At 40.7% G+C, this 18,869-nt stretch overlaps 1 protein-coding gene across 1 annotated transcript in view; it reads left to right on the top strand.

Annotated features, from left to right (window-relative positions):
- The window catches only part of NIPAL2 (NIPA like domain containing 2), a 60,201-nt gene that overhangs the window by 13,091 nt on the left and 28,241 nt on the right, over nt 1-18,869 (top strand). The window contains 2 exon segments of the mRNA XM_079302975.1: nt 5,481-5,549; nt 10,402-10,573. Of these exon segments, the coding sequence (XP_079159101.1) occupies nt 5,481-5,549; nt 10,402-10,573 (241 nt within the window).

The raw sequence follows: 18,869 nt of genomic DNA, 5'->3' as shown, positions 1-18,869 counted from the left end.
AGGTTTCTTTTCCTAAGTTTTCATTTCACAGACCTGGCAACTGCAGTTTAATGTGCTTTAGGAAAACACACATGTAATATGGATAAATTGCATTTCACCATATAACTGAGTCTCCAATGCAGATTTTAGTCTGCAACTGATAAACTTACTAGAATTATTGCCAAAAATACAGATTTCAGCCTGGCTTTCGTTTGCCATAAAACCCTTATTTTACTTTGACAATAAATAGAGACTTTGCATGTAAAATGTCATTTTAAGATACTGTCAGAATGATGTGAAGAGGTGCTCTGATCAGCAAGTATCAGGTCCTGCCTGAGTGCTGGGAGCAGGACTGTGCCCAGCCATGTGCCACGCTGCTTATTTTGAATAGCAGTGTGCTGCCACTCCACGTGACAAATGGATTTCTCCTGGCTGATGGTTCAAACCTCCTTCCCCACACCTCAGCTTGTGCAGGACCCTCATAGGGCTAGGATGGGGATGCCAGGTGAGTGCTGAGGGTGCCTTGCTTGGGGTGAATTTGCCATTTCTTGAACTTATTCACCCCCTGTACAGGTCAGTGTTACCCCTGACAAACTGCACAGAGCCACCAGTTAAAAACCCTTCTGTAGATTGTGAATTTTGACCCACCTTTAGTGTTAAACATTGGCAGGTGGCTGATAAAGAACATAATGGTAATGGGATATGCTTTGGATGGATTATTTCAGGCACTTAAGCAAAGCAGTGAGGGAGCAGAGGAAAGCATTCCTCAAACCTGTTTTGCCACCAAGTAAAATATTGGCAGATCCACAATCTCAGTCCATGATCTATGTGCTCAGGGGTTATCTAGGAAGGACTTCAAAGTGAGTAGATGACTTTCATGATTTGTTCCAAAACATATTAAAATGAAGTAAATTAAATTTCTGTATTGTTTTTTATTTTCTGGGAAACTTAAGGGCAAGATTTTTCTGTGACAAGCCTCATGCATTTGGAAGCACTGGAAGAATGTGTCAGCAGTTTGAAATCTGGGGTCTGACAAAGTGGCCTGTATGCTCAGACAGATGTTTCGGTGATGAAGAAACTTGCATTTTATGCCAACAGTTCTGAATATTCCTGTAGAAGTCCTTAGTTGACTGAAGTAGTACTATGGCTCTGAAGTTGTGTCTGCAACTGAATTCCCCAACTGAGGTTTGTCTTGAAACTTATGTGTGGGAAGCTCTGCAGTGCTGTGGATGATATCACAACTGGATATCACAACTGGAAACTCAGAGAATATCATGTTTGTTACTTATTAAACTGGCTGTTCCACCACTCCTTTAGCCTCTGAAGGATATTAAATGGCAGACAATGCACAAATAAAGAAGCCTTTCACATGATAAGATGGGACTCTGGTTGCCTTAAGGGCAGTATAGCAACCATTTTGTGACTTGTCTTCAGTTGCAGGTCATTTTTCATTCATGTATGGTTTCCCTAGCCTGAGATATGCTATCCTATTTTTTCTCCTCTGAGCACTGCTATATGTGATAACCCTGGTTAACTAGAAATTGCCTGCTGATTTAAGATTCACTTGGATTTGTTAGCAATGTAATTTTCCTCTTTACTGCATTTCCCCTCATTTTTAAATTTAATATCAGCATGTATGAGTTTGAACCCACATGAGACAGTTTTGCCATGCTGTAGCTGCATGGTGTTACTGTGCTTTCATCTCATCTCCCTGAATGGTTCCATGTGATATTTGACCTCCTCAGGGCATCGTGCTCTGCTCTTAATCTTTGGGGGTCTGTCCAGCCCTGTGTTTGGAAGCATGGTGCAATCACCCTGCTCAGCAGAGCTCAGGAACACCTGTCAGCCTGGAGCAGGCACTGCACTATATATGCCAACAGCAGCACTCAGGTGAAAATGTGGTCATTGCAATAAAATGACCTGAGCCATGAGGGTAAGCTTTGAAACCAGCCTGTCACTACACATTTGCCTTGATCATACACATGCACTGTTTTCTCTTGTGTGCAGACAAGAAGGTTACTTAAGTTAGGCACAGAGGAGCATCACAGCATGATTTTAAGCTAAAAGATGGTAGATTTAGGTTAGATAAAAGGAAGAAACTTTGCACAGTGGGGGTGGTGAGACACTGGAACAGTTGGCACAGAGAAGTTGTGGATACCCCATTCCTGGAAATGTTCAAGGTTGCATGGGACTTTGACCAACATGGTGTAGTAGAAGGTGCCTTGCCCATAGCAGAGAGGTTGGAATTAAATTATATTTAAGGTCCCTTCCAACCCAAACCATTCTGTGATTCTCCAAGAAGAGAATTGACCTTTGTAAGATTTTTTTCTGATCAGACACAGGCTGGTCATCACGATGGAAATCTTAGGTGTGCCACAGTGATATCTGAGCCAAGCTCACAGTTCCTGGTGAAGCAGCAAAAGCAGTTGCTGTTTTGGGGAGGACACCCATGATGCAGGGCATTGGAAAACCCACTGCTGGAGGCTTGATTCACAGCCTCTAGAGGCATGCACTCAAGTCATCATCAGTACCCACACATGGATCTGATTTAGCACATTATTTTAGATGACCAATGGAACACATGACCTCATCCTCTGCTCACCATCTGCATTCAGGAACTGGATGGAGACCCTCTTGTGGTCTGGCTTAGGATCAGTGGTGTTTCCTCCCTGGTGTGCTGGTTGCCTACTGAGTCCTGTGCCAGGTTTGTGACCCCCAGCTGAAAACTGAGAGGAAGGAGCTGCAAGGGATTGCATCCAGGGATGCAGCCATAGCAATAGGATCAGTCTCTAGAACAAAGAGTCACATAGAGACTGAGCTCTCTGCTGGGACTAGTCGGGACTTGTTACAATTCCTAATGTAAGTGCAATAAAACCATGGTGTAAATGAGGGGGCAGATTCTGTTTTCTATTCCCTTCTGTCTCCTTTTTCTTAAACACCTCATGACGAGGCTGACAAGGCCACTTCTCCACCTCCTCACAAGGGAGCATGTTGTCATTTTAAAAGTCCAAGTCTTCAGGAATAAGAAAACAGTTTTGATTAAGTTGTTTTTGATGCTTCTGTGTGTTCAGGATGAAGTGGTCAAACCTTGGGCAAGATCAGTGCTCAGGATTTGATGCTACAGCATTAAGGCGTAAGGAAGGAAAACCCATCCCCTCTGCTTCTGCAAAGCCTGGGTGATGTCCCAGCATTTCCCCAGAGTGGAAGGAGGCTGCAATGTCCCTGTGACAGTGATCCCAGCAGGATGTCTGTGCTGAGGTGTCACATCACACACTTCCTACTGGCTGCAGCCAGGTGTGTCCCCAGAGCATGAGAAAGAGAGTATGTGTGTGAGAGAGCCCAGGACATGCTGCTGGAACACCCACTGGAGGATCCCAGGGACAGGATGCAAGAAGGGAAGTACCTCCAGTGGCCGTGCACCAGAGGCTATGGGCTAAAATCTTGAGTAATGCTGCTCACTGAATGCTGCTTGCACACAAGCTGTGGCATTCATGCTGTAACAGTTAGCAGAGGGAGCCCTCTCACTTCCTGCATTCTTGTCTCTGAATCCCCTTGGACACATCAGTCATGTCTTGGTGACACCTGGCAGGCAGCCCAGCACTTCTCAGAGCAATTCTGTTGTCTGCTCCTCCTGCTGACTCCAAGCCACTGCAGAAACACAGGGGCTGGAAACAGTTGAAATCTGCTGTTTGGCTTAAATATTTAATTTGTAATAAGGCTGTTGTTTCTTCACACTTTTGGGGATGGCTTTTCTTAGTCTGGGAGCTATTTAGCCTCAACAACAATCCCCCCTCCAAGTTGTCATGGTTTGAAGGACAGGTGTCTGCCAATAAAGGCAGAAGCTTCTCTTTGAAATGGAGAATGTAAACCCACTTCCTCCAAATTATTATTATAATTTTGAAATTAAGGGGCTCTCAGGCAAAGATATGTGCATTGGGAATAATTGTTCTTTACTAGGAAAATTAAAATAGAAATACAGTATTGCAAAGAACAATCCCAAAACACTGACAGAGTCAGAATACAACCTGACACCCTGCCAGTCAGTCAGGGTGTTGGTAGCAGCCCCATTAAATGGTGAATACAGTCCTCCTGCAGTGGCAGATGGGGTTCTGTTGAAGCAGTGCTCCTGTAGAAGGTGCAGTTTTCCTCTGAAGGTCCAGGAATGATGTGGCAAAAGTCCAGTTTTCCTCTGGAATTATATGGAAAGAAGGTACCTTGCTGCCCAAAATCTCAGTTTTTATCTAGGCAGGAAAGGCTTGGCTCCTCCCCCTGGCTGGAGCATCTCCCAATGGGATGATGTAATTTTATCAGTCATAATAATCATAGTCATTGAGTGGGACTCAATGGCTCAGCAGAAGATGATATCTTCCTGGAGGAAGGCTGGGTTGTGGAAAAGATAAAGATGATTGCTCCAGCTGTTTTTAAACATGGCCCATTAGCAGATGGTATGTGCCATGGAGATAAGAAATCACTGCCCCACCCAGCTTCAACAGATGGTGATGGAATACACATTTCTGGCCACATCAACCCAACACACAAGTGCATTTGGGTCAACATGTTGCTCTTTATACATGTTGAGTGGTAGCAGTCTCAGTGGCTGGTAGGCACTGCCTGTCCAGAGTTGCCCAGGAACCTTCTTGGATAAGTATCATGAAACCTGAGGCTGTAAGCACAGAGTTGGATGCTGTTTACAGCCTGGAAACAGTTGTTATGCTGGGTTATATTACCATGACCTTGTTTACAAAAACTGACGGTATGTTTGTCTTCTCTACAAGCTAATGGGGCTCCTCACAGCACTAGGGAAGTGACCTTGAATGGGTTTTTAATACACTTGGGATGGCTTGCAGTGTGTTAGAACATTTTGAAAGTGGACAAGGAGCTCCATCAACGTGTTGTTTGACCTTGCTGAAATTGCTTCTTTAAATTACTTCTTTCCAAAATTATGAATCCTGCTTGCATGTTTTTAATTTCTTGGCTTCATAGAAAGCTTGCAAATCTTACTGAAAATTAGACAGTCTGATTAGGAAATTATTTAATGAAATAACACAATACATGAGGGAAACTGTCAGGAGACCTATGTTCTTGGCTGCCCTGTGAAATAGTAGATATGTTAACATGTAAGATAATTGTGTTCCAGTAGGAACAGTTTGATTGCTGATGGTTTTCCTTCTGGATTATGTAAAAATCAGGTCCTTTTTGGGAGGAAAAAACCCTGTCTCTGGTTTTCAACTGAAACTTGCCTAGTTTTGTCTTTCATGAGATTTAAGAAGGTGTTCTACTGAAGGACAGCAAAACCCTTTCTATTCCCATCTTTTTACTACTTAAGCCCTAGTCAATGATTTAGAGGTATTTCTTATCACTTTACTCACTGCAGCCTGAACTCAGTGACTGAAAAATACAATAATTTGGTTTTGATTGGATGTGCTATCAGAAAACCACCATTATATTGTTCTTCTTAAATTAATAAGTATTTTTGTATTTCTTTGTTTTGTGATTTGCAGACTCAGCTCTTGGGAGCTTTACTTGCTGCTGCTTCAAATTTTCTCATCAGTGTCTCTTTGAATATACAGGTATGATACGGTTTCTCTTTATTCAGAGTTTATATTTAGCAAATACTTACATTGCAGTTTGAGTTTGATGAAGTTCAAAATGCAAATTTTGTTGCATTTAATAAACCTTCTCTCTTTCATTAACTAATCTAACAGTGCCCTGCTGTAGTTGCTAGGGGTTGGGAGTTGCTGGGAGCTCTCAGCCTGTTCTGTGCTGTGACTGGCATACAGGAATGTCCTCTTTTTAATGTGCCAGAAATAAATTCCAGCTGTGAGTCACTTGTGGTCCCACTGAAGCTGGGAGTAAGGAAGGATAGTATGAGAGACAGTATCAAAAGCTTTGCTGAAGTCCAAAAAGATTACATTAACTGGCTTTCCTAGGTCAGCTAGGTGGGTTGCCCTGTTACAGGAGGAAATCAGGTTTGACAAGCAGAGTTTTCCCTTATGAGGCTGTGCTGGCTGTAACCAATGATTGCATTGTCCTCCAGGTGTTTTTCAATACCTCCCAGAATAATCTTTTCCATTATTTTACCAGCACTGAAGTGAGACTGATAGGTCTGTATTTTTGAGGGTTCTCCTTCTTGCCCTTCTTGAAAGTTGGGACAATGTTCACTTTCAGTCAGATGGGACCTCTCCATATTCCCAAGACTGCACAAAGCAATTGAGAGAGGCTTTGCAATTACATCAGCTAGTACTTTTAGGATTCTTGGATTAATCCCATCAGGCCCCATAGATTAATTGGCACCCAGTGTGGGGCTTGAGAAAGTAGAAAAACCTGTCCTGATTGTATTTTGGTTGTAATTATTCTGTATTGGGGTAAAGCAGTCAGTAACCATGTTGCTTGAATTCATAATGGCTCTTGGGGTGGAGGCATTCATGTGTCTCTGGTCCTTAGGCTTTTCTGAGGTTTTAATATCTTTCTGGTCCCTAGGTTTATTTTCTTATCCAGAGAGAGCTCCAGTAGTGTCCCTAACACATAATTTTTACAGTAAGAGGCACAGATTAGAATAGCTATTGTGCTAGGCTTGGTGATAATGATTTGTAGAAAGTTTATAAAGCTACTGAGGTTTGTTCCAAGTATGTATGGTTTATGGTTTCTTCATCCTAACCCTGTCTCCCAGTTTCAGTAGCATGTTTTGGGGGCTATTTAGTATTGCACACAGTTTGTTAGAGGAGGAGCAGGGAATGAGCCTTTTCAGCCTTTCCCTTCCTTTCCTCCTTCTCTTTTGAATCTGTTACATAAGATTTTTGAGGTGTTTTGAGAATGTTCAGTTTCCCCTGAGTGCCAAGGATACAACATTCCTTGTATTTAATTTGGTAGGCTTCCTCTATATGGTCTGCAGCCTCCCTAGAATGAGGACTGACATGTCCAGAGGAGCTGATGAGACCCCTGACCCTGGAGTAGTCCCAGGAGTGGGAAATCCTGAGTGGTGTGGAGAATGGGAGGACATGGGCCAAACTCTGAAGGAATTTTCTGACCCTATGGCCTGGGACTTTCCACAGGAACGAAAACATGTTGGGATCCATCTGGAGGAGTAGATCCCACACAAGTTGAGGTTCAGGTGGGATTTGATCATTCTCACAGCCATGGTCCTCCAGCTCAGAGCACTGATACCACCTTGGTCCATCCTCTGTGTTGAAGACAGAGGCAAAGAATGCATTAAACACCTCTGCCTTGTCCATGTCCCTGTTTGTGAGGTGCCCACCCTCATCCTGTAACAGGCTGATGTTATCTCTATGCTGCCTTCTGCTATTGTATATCTGAGAAATCTATTTTTATTGTCTTCCACATTTCTGTCCATCTTCAACTCCAGTTGAGCTTTGCCCCCACAAATTTTCTCCCTATGGTGGTAAGATGCATCTCTGTGTTCTTCCAGATCACTTGACCTTGCTTCCACTGGGCACACATCTTTTTTTTTGCCTTGGACCCAGAAGAAGCTCCCTGTTCACCAAGCCAGCCTTCTGCCTTATTTGCTTGACTTCTGACACTGGGGAATTGCTGCTCCTGTGCCCATAGGAGGTGATGTTTAAAAAGTGACCAGCACTGACAGACCCCAGCACTACTGAAACATTACCCAGAGGACTTTTTTAACTAATTCCCTGAGCAGCCTGAGGTCTGCTCTCTTTGTGTCCAGAGTTGAGGTTTTGCTGCACTTTTCCTCCTGTCAACAAAGATTTTAAGCTCAAACATTTCGTGGTCTCTGTGGCCGAGACGGCGCCAGCCACCACGTCACTCACCAGAGCTGGCAAGCACAGAATGAGGAGGGCATGGATCTGAGTCAGCTCCCTGAGGGCCTGTTCCATGAATGCATAAAGACATAAAGGTTTTTACAATATTGGACCCCAAAACAGCTTTGGCCAAATTAGTTTTTCTTCTGCAATTAAGATACAATAATCTGAGTAAACACTATTTAAATCATAAAAATTAATGGGTGGTGTTGCCCTTACAACTGTGGTAAAACGTTGTAGGATGTCAATTATAAAATCCTTTCTGTTTTAATAATTAGAATACATACTCAGTAGAAAGTTAATTTTTTCATTATCATCTGTATCTTGTAGACTTCATTGTATTTTTAGGTCTTCTAACAAAGCACAGAAGACATTGTTGTGTAAATTGTCCAGAAGAAGTTTTTTTTCCAACTAGTATTTTAGAAGTTGTACAAGTCTCATATAAAACTACTTCTTGCTTTTTCAGTAAAGGATGGAATAGAAAGTTGTGGCATATTAAAGCTTCTGTTCATAGTAACCCAATTTATTAGCACTAGAAGGTTCTTCAGTGATTCCCTTCTATTTAAACATCATTAGCTGGAGAATCCCCTCCACAGAAATAAACCTGCTTAGCCAAGGGTGGTAGGCAAGTTGAGGTGACTGCTGCCTCTCCAACAGGAATTCCAACCAGCAGGTGGTGACAGTGCTAGGACAGGCTCTAGGAAAACGTCTGAAGTTGAAGTGGAAAGGTAAAGGTGAAGTGAAGTGAATGTGAAATGGAAATTCAGTCTAGCCATAAAAATGAGGTTGTTCAGATTTCATACAGAAACCCAATGACAGAAAATTTAAACTGATTTATTTTATCCTTTAAATTAGGTTTTTCTCCATTTAGTAACAGTATCTTCTAAATATGAATAATGACTTTCCCTAGCTCTCAACATTTATTTTCACACTGCTATTAACTGGACAGACCAAATTTTTTATTCTGTCCCTTTCTGACCATATAGTCCATTATCCTGCTTCTCTTCCCTCTAGCAGGTTGTCTGCTAAAGAACAGTTCATCATTTGCAATGAATTTCAGCTGAGTTATAAACAGCCTCCACCTAGATACCATTTGCCTACATTACTGTGCAAAGATGACAGACATCTGGAGAAAGAAGGCTGTAGGACAGTTGCTGAGCTCACCTTCCTGTGTTTGCTGCACATCTTTTCAAACTCACTGTGCCCTCAAAAGTTAATCCTACAAGAACCTGGGATGAAAATACATCTCAGGATTCAGTTAAAAAGTTTTCCTATTTAATTTTTGGCAAAAATGTGTATTCTTGAATAATAATTTGAATATTATTTAATATTCATTTGTATCTTTATTTTGCTTCTTTTGTTTCTTTGTTTATAAAAATGGAAAATCCTGGATGTTACTGTGAAGAACATCCATGTCTGTGGCTCAAATTCAATTTGGATTTGCTCTTTTTCTTTTTGGAGGGCTAAACTTCTTCCTAGAATTTCATACCCTGAACATGTTCCACAGCACAAAGCTGCAAAAATATGTTGCATCTTCTCAACAAGAGCACTGACTAAGACTATGGGGTCCAACAGACACTGCTGTTTGTCCCATGCTCCCTACAGAGAAGGATAGGAATATGAGGAAAATCCTTTACAATCTCCCCAAGCTCTGCAGGGAGATTTCTAAAATCAAATATAAAGTGATGAAGAAAAAATGTGTTTTACCACCATTTGTACTGCAATAACTGTATCATTTGATTTCCACTTTTTTTTGACCCATGTGCAAAAAGGCTGGAGAGTAATTTGAGAAAGGAAATGATAATCTGCAAAATTAATTTGGTAAACATTGCATCCTTCCCAGTTATGACACTTTCTTGATGGAAACTGCCTGGACTCTGTTTCAGAAGATCAGTGTGATCAAAGACAAATTGTCTTGCTAATACAGGTTCTTGCTGTACAGCCAGAGAGAAAACAATTACAAGTTTGCCAATGATACCTTTTTCATGTAACAGGAAGTGTTGATGAAGTATTACTTGAGTATATGTTATACCTGTGCCAACTGTTTTCTTTAGAAAATAATGCTTTACTTATGATCTCCTTCTAAGGTCAAACAGGAAACTGTAGCCAAATCATAAATTCTGTGTCATTAATTTAGAGTCCTCCCTACAGAAGATGTGATTAAGTGCTGCCTTTTCCATTTTGGAAGTGTATTTCTGGTGAGGATAGGTTTCACAGACAGGAACGCCCTGTTGCCTGCTCCCCCTGTCCCAGTTTGTTGCCACAGTTCTGATTCTGCCCTGTCTCCTGCCTTTGAGTGTTTCCAGATTCAGAGCACAACTGCTGAGCTTTGCTTTGAGACAAGAACAGATGTGTGCAGTGATAGCTAGGAAGCACTAGCTAGCATTCACTTAGCATTTTTCAGGTTTATTCAGAGGCCTAATTTTTCAGCCCTTTCCACCATGGCTGAGAAATCACGTCTGAATCAGCACTGAGTTAACACAGAGCTCTGCAACAACAAGCTCAAAGTCATGTTTAAAAAGAAAACCTCGACACACCTGGAACTTGAAGTTGACAGCCCCGTTAATTACTCCACTTTTGTCTGACATAAGAACACAATGGAATTCTTTCTATTCATGCCTGTTGCTAATAATTAATTTTCCAGAAATGCGCTCATCTCCGACTGGTTTGCCGGGCAGAGCACAAGCCCTACTACAGGAGCAAGCTGTGGTGGTGTGGGATTAGCCTCCTGGGGCTTGGAGAGCTGGGCAATTTCACAGCCTATGGATTCGCCCCCATTACTCTTGTGGCTCCACTGGGATGTGTTTCTGTTACAGGTGAGAATATTTGCCATTTCTTGCTGGGATACATGCTTTAATCAAATGTTTGCTTCTGGCTAGAGGAATAATACCACAGAAACTGCAGCAAGAGCACAAGAGGAAAATGTTAATGTTGTGGTTTAAAAAGAAATTATTCATATAATTACATGAGCTGACAGTTTGACAAAAGACTCTTCTAATCCATTTTTTTCCCATGGTTTTGTGCTTTGTGTCACTCTGAGCTCTGCTAGTCCTGCCCAGTGCTGTAGCAGTGCTGCCAGCTCTGCCAGCCCCCAAACAGGAGGACTGGCATCCTGCTGCATGCACAGAGCTGTGCTCTCATCCTGAGTACCTCTGTGTCACCATCATGCCAAGGGGTCTCTGCTGCCTGTTCTCTGCCTGTCACCATGATTCATGCTGATGTGGGCAAACTCACTTGATGCTCCACAGTGTGTGACAAAAAGTGCCTAGTAATTTCCAGAAATGTTTAGTACATTTATGGACATTATTAAACATGTACAGATGCTATGTACGGATTAATTGGACTTCAGCTGAAGTGATGTGATCTCACTCTTCACATAGACTTCTTTGTTACTAAGGTGCTCAGGTATGAGATGTCTGTTTCTTTTACAAAGTAACACATTTAAAAATATATTTTCATGTTGTGCTCATGTAAAGCAGGGTAGACAGGGCAATATTATATGGAAGCCATGAAAACAGGAACTCAGGGTGCAGCTGCATCCCTTAACCTGGTCCCTTCACATCCACAACTGAAACACCCAGGACTGAGAGATCTCAGCAGTCCTGAATATGCTGGAGCTCATTTTCTTGCTATTGGCAAGTGATAACATTTCATGGTCTCCATCTACCAGTTGCATGCTTGGAAGTGACATTGCAGTGATTCTCCATGGGAAGGTAGAAAAGATGAAATATCTTCCCATTGGACTCCCCAGCTGTAGTGGAAGGAAGGAGCTAACAATAGTGGGTGCAATTTAGCAGAGAGAGAGGGGAAGGAAACTGCAGGCAATTTACTGTAACCTTTAATGTTAAACTGTTGCAGAATTTGAGATATAAAGCCATGTTAGTTCATCATAGCAGGAAAGAGTTTTCAAAGAAAGGGATGACATACTACCTGAGATGACAATGTAAATGAATATTTACATTTGCATATCCCAGTGTGATTTTGGTGGCAGTAGTTACATCTGTAACAATTGTAGGCATTGTCAGACATCTCTGAACATCAAAGAATATTGGCCAATCTCATTTGTCATCCAAACTGCATAAAATGCAAATATAGAAAATTAGAGAGAAAAAGCAAAAAACAGTGAGTAGGAAGAAAAATCCCGATATTTATTAAAGGGAAAAAGATGAAATCACATTTAGAGTTGATTTTTATCTGAGCAGATTCCTTCTTTGCTTTTGCAAAACGCAAAGAAATGTTGTATCTGACAATTCCTTCATTCTCCACTTCCCTTACTTACAACCAATACCAAGAAACCATTTTCCTACCTTATGGTTATGTCTTATTGAAATTTTCATCCACTTTTATTTTATTTTTTTTTAAGCTGGCCCACAATGCTCATTCTGGAAGATCCCAGAAAGCACTTTAACATTTTATATTTAATTCCCATAAATCAGCTGACAGTATCCATTTCATAGCCCAAACAATAGAAATATCTGAAATTTTATTTAGTCTAGCAAACATTCCCTTAAGGAAGAACAAGTAAAAATTGTGTAGACAGCCAATTACAACAATAACTTCCCAGTAACACTTCCTACTACAAGATACTTTCCCATCTTCTGAAATTAAAGCCAGGGAGAGAACATCCCTTTAATTTTAAAAGAGTTTATTATTTAGGGCAATGACAAACTGCCCAAGTCACATGTGCATCATCAGCAAAGGGTAGTTTAGGCAGCCAGGTCTTCCAATTTAAAAGATCAAGAAATATTTTTCTCATTAAATTGTGACCTCTTTTAAGTGGTGGAGGGTAACCTTTGCAGAATCTAGCTGAGAGGTTTTTTTGAGGTATTGTTGAATGTGTGTCTTTCATAATTTTTTTTTTTTTTAATGAACAAATTAAGTACTGGATAACAAACTCCACATGCGTACCTGAACCCTGAGTCCAATCTTCTGGGAATCATTTTGTTCCCAAATTCAGTGTCAGCATGTCCCATATGGTAAGGGCTGACTCTCACTGACACTGAAATGCAGTACAGATGGTGTACTGAGGAGAAATGTGCTTTGCAGAGTGTCCAGGCATCGAGGGGATTCTCTGCAGGTCTCTGTGACTGGGTTTGCAGGGAAAGTTTCCTTTGCTTGGAAACCAGGCTTTGGGGGAGGATAAGGCAGACTGGAGTCTCTGCCCAGAATGGATTTGGGCTGTACCCATTATATATCTCCAGATTTCTGAGAAGGGAAGCGTCTTAAAATAGATGGAGCCAACATCTATTATGCTCTGCTACCACATTTAACTGCATCCAACTGAATGTTGCACTTAACCCGGTATCAATTAAATAGTGAAAAGTTTGGGCCTCTTTCTATTGAGCTGGATTGTTCCAGTGTCTTGTTTCAAAAAGAATACAGCACCAAAGATCATGAATTGGCATGGCACCAAGAGATTTAATTTTTTTTTTAAGGATTAAGCTAGAAAAACTATCTTTTGCTTCGTACATAGTGGAAGTATTTCTGTATGTGGTTGCAATGATGCAAGCTCTACATCTGTTCAGGGTTTAAAATAGTTTGAGAAGACAGCAGTTGTTTTCTTCAAGAGGAAAAATTAGTAAATTTTTAATTTAAAAGTGGAGGAGTAATACATGTTTGATGTGATCATTAAGAAACTTTCTATACTTAAAAAGTAAAACTCATGTTTTACACGTAGCTTGGGTAATTTTAGGTTGCAGTGGTATTTAGCTCATCATCTTGCTTTTGCCTGGAGAAATTACTTGGGGATGGAAAAGGTGAAGAGATGCCAGTGGCTTGGAGATCATTTTTTCTGCAGTGTTCATCGTTCTGTGGGGAGTTGTTTTACACTTGCCTCACTTAGCCTGACATTGTTAAGATCCTTTTGCATTTTTAAGTGCTCCTTGTAAACAGCAGTGGGGGGCTTTAGGCTTTGAAAAGTTATATTCCTGATGTACTTTAGGAAGATTCTCAGATACTCTTGTAGAAATGGATTTCTCCCACTCACGGTAATGTAACATCTTTGAGGCCCAAGAACTTGGAGTTCTGAGGACTCTGTTACTAATGATATCTAGGAAACATTCACCAAACTATTATTTAAAATATTTTACTTGTACTTGTCTAGAAGGTGCAACAAAAGGATTTTCAGGGTTTTTCCTTCTCTCTGCAGTGTGTATGTCCTATAACCCATGTTCCAGAATTAAGCTCACCTTCATGGTCTCTCTTTTGAGCAATTTCTCAGATGGGGAAAATGTTTCATATTTTGTTCACCACTTTTCCAGTACTAATCTTTGATCATGTTAGAAATGTTACAGGTTCAGTGTGCAGGACAGCTGTCAAGAGCTCTGTAGTGTCTTTCTTTGTATTCTGTGGAGCATTAATATCCATCCTATAAACTAGGAATAGGTTTTAGAAGTCAGTTAGATGTAATAAATTTGTTCCCAGGTATCATTTGAGCTGCAGCAATTAAATGCACTATATAACTCATCATCTCTCCAGATTTCCCTGACTCAGTGGCAGACTACAGTAGGTTGTGTTTGGGGATGGATTGAGGCATCTTCAATTTTTTCAGTACTGGGAGGGTCCTGAATCAGTTTGGCTTGGAAGATTAGCTGAGGGTCTGTTCATATAGAGCAAACTTTGAGGTCATATCTTAGAATGTGACTGGCAATGAATGTGTCCTTGCAACTTGAGCACTGCTCAACTCCTGTAGGGCATAATCAACTGGGTGAACTTAAGCTACCTGATTAGATGGAAGCATTTACCCTTAAGTTGCATAAAGCAGAGAAAATGCTTGGTCTCAGGGTGAAATATTGTTGCACAAACTGAGAGAGGTGCAGTAGTCTTTGAATCTTACCTAGTTCTCCTCCCTTGGTATTTCATCCAGACCACTGGTGAAGTGTTCTTCTGGATGGGTGATTTTAGATGCCTTTACCTGACTGAGTCTGTTAAGCTTAAGAAAATGAACATTTAAAGCAAATATGAAATTTTGTGGGGTTTTTTTTAACTGTTGGAGAAGACAGAAGTAGTACAAGCAGTCTATGCATTTATGAGGAGAGCACTCATGTTTTAAAATGGTACATAAATCTCATCTAGGAATCAAAAAGGGGAAAAGAAAGGATAGAACTAATATTTGAAATTATGAACATTTGTTACAAAAGCTATTTAGTGTAAGATTTGACAGTAAAAAAAGAAGTAAAATCATATTCATAAATGGCTTGAGAATGAAGAAAACAGCTTAATAGTGAAATATAGTGAAAAAATTTTGCATAGGAAAAATAAATCATGCACACTCACTTGAGTTTTTATGGCTGGATTGGACAAAATACAAAGAATACATACTATGAATCAGTATGTATTTTCTGTCTTTTACTTCTGTTGTGTATTATTCCTTCCTTAAAGAAACAAACAAAACCCAATCCTGACTGCAGCCCTCATGTCTAGGAAGCAGAGGAGTTATTTTGTGAGCTGGATTCTCACCATCATTGTCTGCTAGTGGCAGAACCCACACATCACACTGCTCTTTAATTCTGTTTGTGCTGGAGAAAACCTACATATGGAGATAATTGTAAATGATCACTCTGCTAAGAGAATGAGCTATGTGTAGCACTATTACAGCCCCTCCTCAAGTCACTTAATTGCATATCATGAAAAAATTCAAAAATTTTAATTACTTTTTCAATTTACATTGAAATTCACATGATGCAATGAATACACCTTCATTCAATAATGTGAGTATATGATCATTCAATATATAATGAATATATTAATTCAATGATTTTTAGGTAACAATTAATCTTCTGAACAAACTCTTTTCCCCTATTTCCCACCCAACAGTTTTTATTTATCATGATTTTGATGTAGTGTTAAATAATATTTTCCATTTGAGTTTCATGAGTGTTAAGAAAGGCTGTGTTGTATAGATACAACCATATAACAGGATTTATTTACTTCTCAAATTATTGGTATTAATATAAGCATACAGGACCTATTTCCTTCTCAAATTATGGATATTAATATAAGCATGCAATCAAGGCATGAAACAAACTCAAGGATCATTAGGCTGTGTTGGTTCTGTGATGTTTAATCTTTAAAAGATCATCTCACATATTTTCTGCCCTTCTCTTCATTTAGCAGGCTACCATTGTCATTGGGAAGGGGAGTTGGATCTCTGCCTCTTTTTGAAAATTTTACCTAAATAATTAGTGAAAAAGCTAAAAGTTATTCTGATTCACCCAAAAGTACACAAGTCTTCTCAGATGACCAGGGAAGCAGGTTGATAATCCAGACCTAGGGTTGTCTATGTGCTGTATTCCCAAAGTTAGTGGTTCAAAACCAGCAAGGCTTCAGAGCTATGATAAATTGCTTGTCTTGTTGCTGAGCTACTGGCAGCTTACTCTTTGACATTATGTTTTGTCTGCATTTCTGTATTGTTGTATTCTATTGCTAACCAATTAAAAGAAAAAAACAAAAAAAAAACAAGAAGAAAACCATTTCTCACTCTGACACAGATCTCTATCTCTATGTTTATTATCTTAAAATGAAGCGAACAAAAAACCCATTGCAAAGATATATTCATAATTTTCAGCACAGCAATTGCCCAAGTTCCTCAGTCTATTCATTTACAGATTTAAACATCATGTTCAATCAATTTATTTCTCACATCAGTATAATGGAGGAGGAGGAGGAAGCACAGTTTCTTTGGAGAGAGAACAAGAGCACTCTGGCACGAGAAAGGAGAAATTGAGTGGTAGGGAATTAAACTTACACTGTGGTGATGGGGTAAAATCAAGGGCAAGAGGGCTAGGAGGAAATATGGGGGTATAACATCACTGGTAGAGAGGAGGAGAGGTGGAAAGATGTGAGACACCTCACCTGTGATCTGAGGGAGGATGGGAAAGGAGAGGGCAGTCTGGGGAGTTTCAGCAGGTCTGCATTTAAAACTGAATTTGGGATGCACTAGGGGCTTATATTCACATGTCTGATAGGCTGAGTTATTATCCTCTGGATGCCCACTTACTCTCCTGCAAAGAGCTCACAAGTGCTAGGATAACTCAGGTTAGGAGGAACCTCAGGAAGTGCCTAACCCAACCTCCTGCTCAAAGCAGGATCAGCTTGGAGACCTCCCAGCAGAGAGGAGAGCCGAGTGTGTTTGGCCTTTTGCCACATTGCCTTGAGTGGCCTTTTCAGGAGGAGCTGAATGTCCTGAGCAATGAGTGCACCTGAGGTTGTAAGTGGGAGCACAGGGGAGCTAAGGAAGAGGAGCAGAGCAGCTGGGAGGGGTGTGGGTTTCTCACTGGGCTCCTGGGGAACACTTTGGTGTCTGTCATTTGTCTTCCCAGCTAAAAAAGCTGCAAGCCAGTAAAAGGCAAAACTGGCAAACACCAGCCTGCATTCCCAGGGCTCCTTTCATACCCCTCCTCCCTGACCCATCAGGGACAGGGACAATCAGCTCCTGGTTTCTTTGCTTTAATCTGATTCAAGCCTTCCTCATCAAATGAAGAATATGGAAGATTATCCCAAAGTCAAACCTGAGAGCTTAAACCCCAGAAAACTAACAAGGATAAAGTTAAAATATCATGTTCTCTTAGCCATGCTAACTTGGTTAAAATTTAGTCCTGTAGGTAACAGCCAGAGTTTGCAAGGCTTCTGATCAGTCATGTTTGTCTTCTAACATCTCATCAGGTCTGTGTAAATGTTCTCTGCTTATTCTCTTAGGTTTACCCCATTTCCTTTTCTTCTTCACTTGAATCCAACTGGAGCATTGGCAGCTTACCCACAGAGAGAGTTGTGTTTTGTATTGAGTGTCTCCTGGGTCTCTTTGTCCTCACCTTGGTGTTCAACCTCCTCTCTTACTTCAGTTTTTTCTCTAACGATGGTCTAATATGTGTTCTTAAAATCCCTTCTATTTTTAGATTCCTCTACATATTACTCTACATCATAAAGAGTATTAATTATACATAGATTCTGTAAAGCTTATGATCTCTGCTGCAATACCAGCTATCTCTGGAGACAGAGCTTGCTGCATTTGAATGCATTATTAAAGCAGAGTGACAAGTTTCATTATCTGGCTGCATTCCAGCACCTCCTTGTGCCCACTGCCAGCCTCAGAGGTTGTGATCCCCCTAAGCTGACACTTGGACATAACTCATCTTACCTCAAATTGGATGCCAAAGTGGAATTGCATTTACTAGACCTCTGCTGAATGCAGAGAGCCCAAACATGGAGTATTCAAAACAAACAAAAAGAACAGCAAAAAAATCACTGAGATATCAGTCCTTTAAGCAGCAGCTCTTTGCTGTGACAGGGACTGTCTAGGTGAGTGGGTTGAGGTGGGATTTGTGAAAGCTGTGAGAGCAGGGAGACAGAGCAGTAATTAATTCCTGCACTCTTTTGGATGCTGCTGCTTCTTTCCTGGTTTTTGTCCCTTCTTTTTTTTTCCAAACCTAGGTAGTTCTGCTATTGCCAGTGTTGCCTGGATACCATCAGTGTCTTCACTCAGTCATCACTGAAAAATTGAATAAAGAAAACCATACCAAGCAACCTAATTTCAATGAGGCATTTTCAGCTGAAGATCCTTTTATTGCACTTACTCGTTTGCACAGATCCCCATCACTCTTGCTACAGTTTAATTTTATGACTTCTGCTGTATCTGATTTTCTACTGACTGGAAAACAGAGACCTGATACTGAATTCCAGTTCTCTGGAATTGATATGAACCTCTCTAGATTTTTCTATAGTACATCTACTAGCTAAGCAGGAATTAAATTTTCTATGAGAACAATAAAGAGGCAAAGATAGTAGTAAAAATGTTGAACTGTTATTTCAAGAATAAACCATGCTGTAGACAAGTAGAGAGCTCTTGTAGCAGCATCCCATGACTGAGTTTCAATGTGCCCCTTCACTGTCCCTCCTGAGCAGTCTTTCTTTGAGGTTTCTGAATGAACCTAACATTACTGATGCACCTCTCACAGAGAATTTTACTCATCTCTTTTACAGAGGAACTATCCAGCCACTTTTTCTTTTTAAAGGTAGATATTGTGTGCTGGAATAGAGCCATGCCTCCCAGTCTCATCCATCCTAAGTTCAGTCCCTTCTTTCCTCTCTAGCACATGTCCACACTGAGCTGCTAAC

Source organism: Erithacus rubecula (assembly GCF_903797595.1).
Source record: "Erithacus rubecula genome assembly, chromosome: 3".
NCBI classification, from domain to species: domain Eukaryota; kingdom Metazoa; phylum Chordata; class Aves; order Passeriformes; family Muscicapidae; genus Erithacus; species Erithacus rubecula.
Note: the sequence above shows the minus strand (reverse complement) of the source record. Positions and strands in the feature narration are given on the sequence as shown.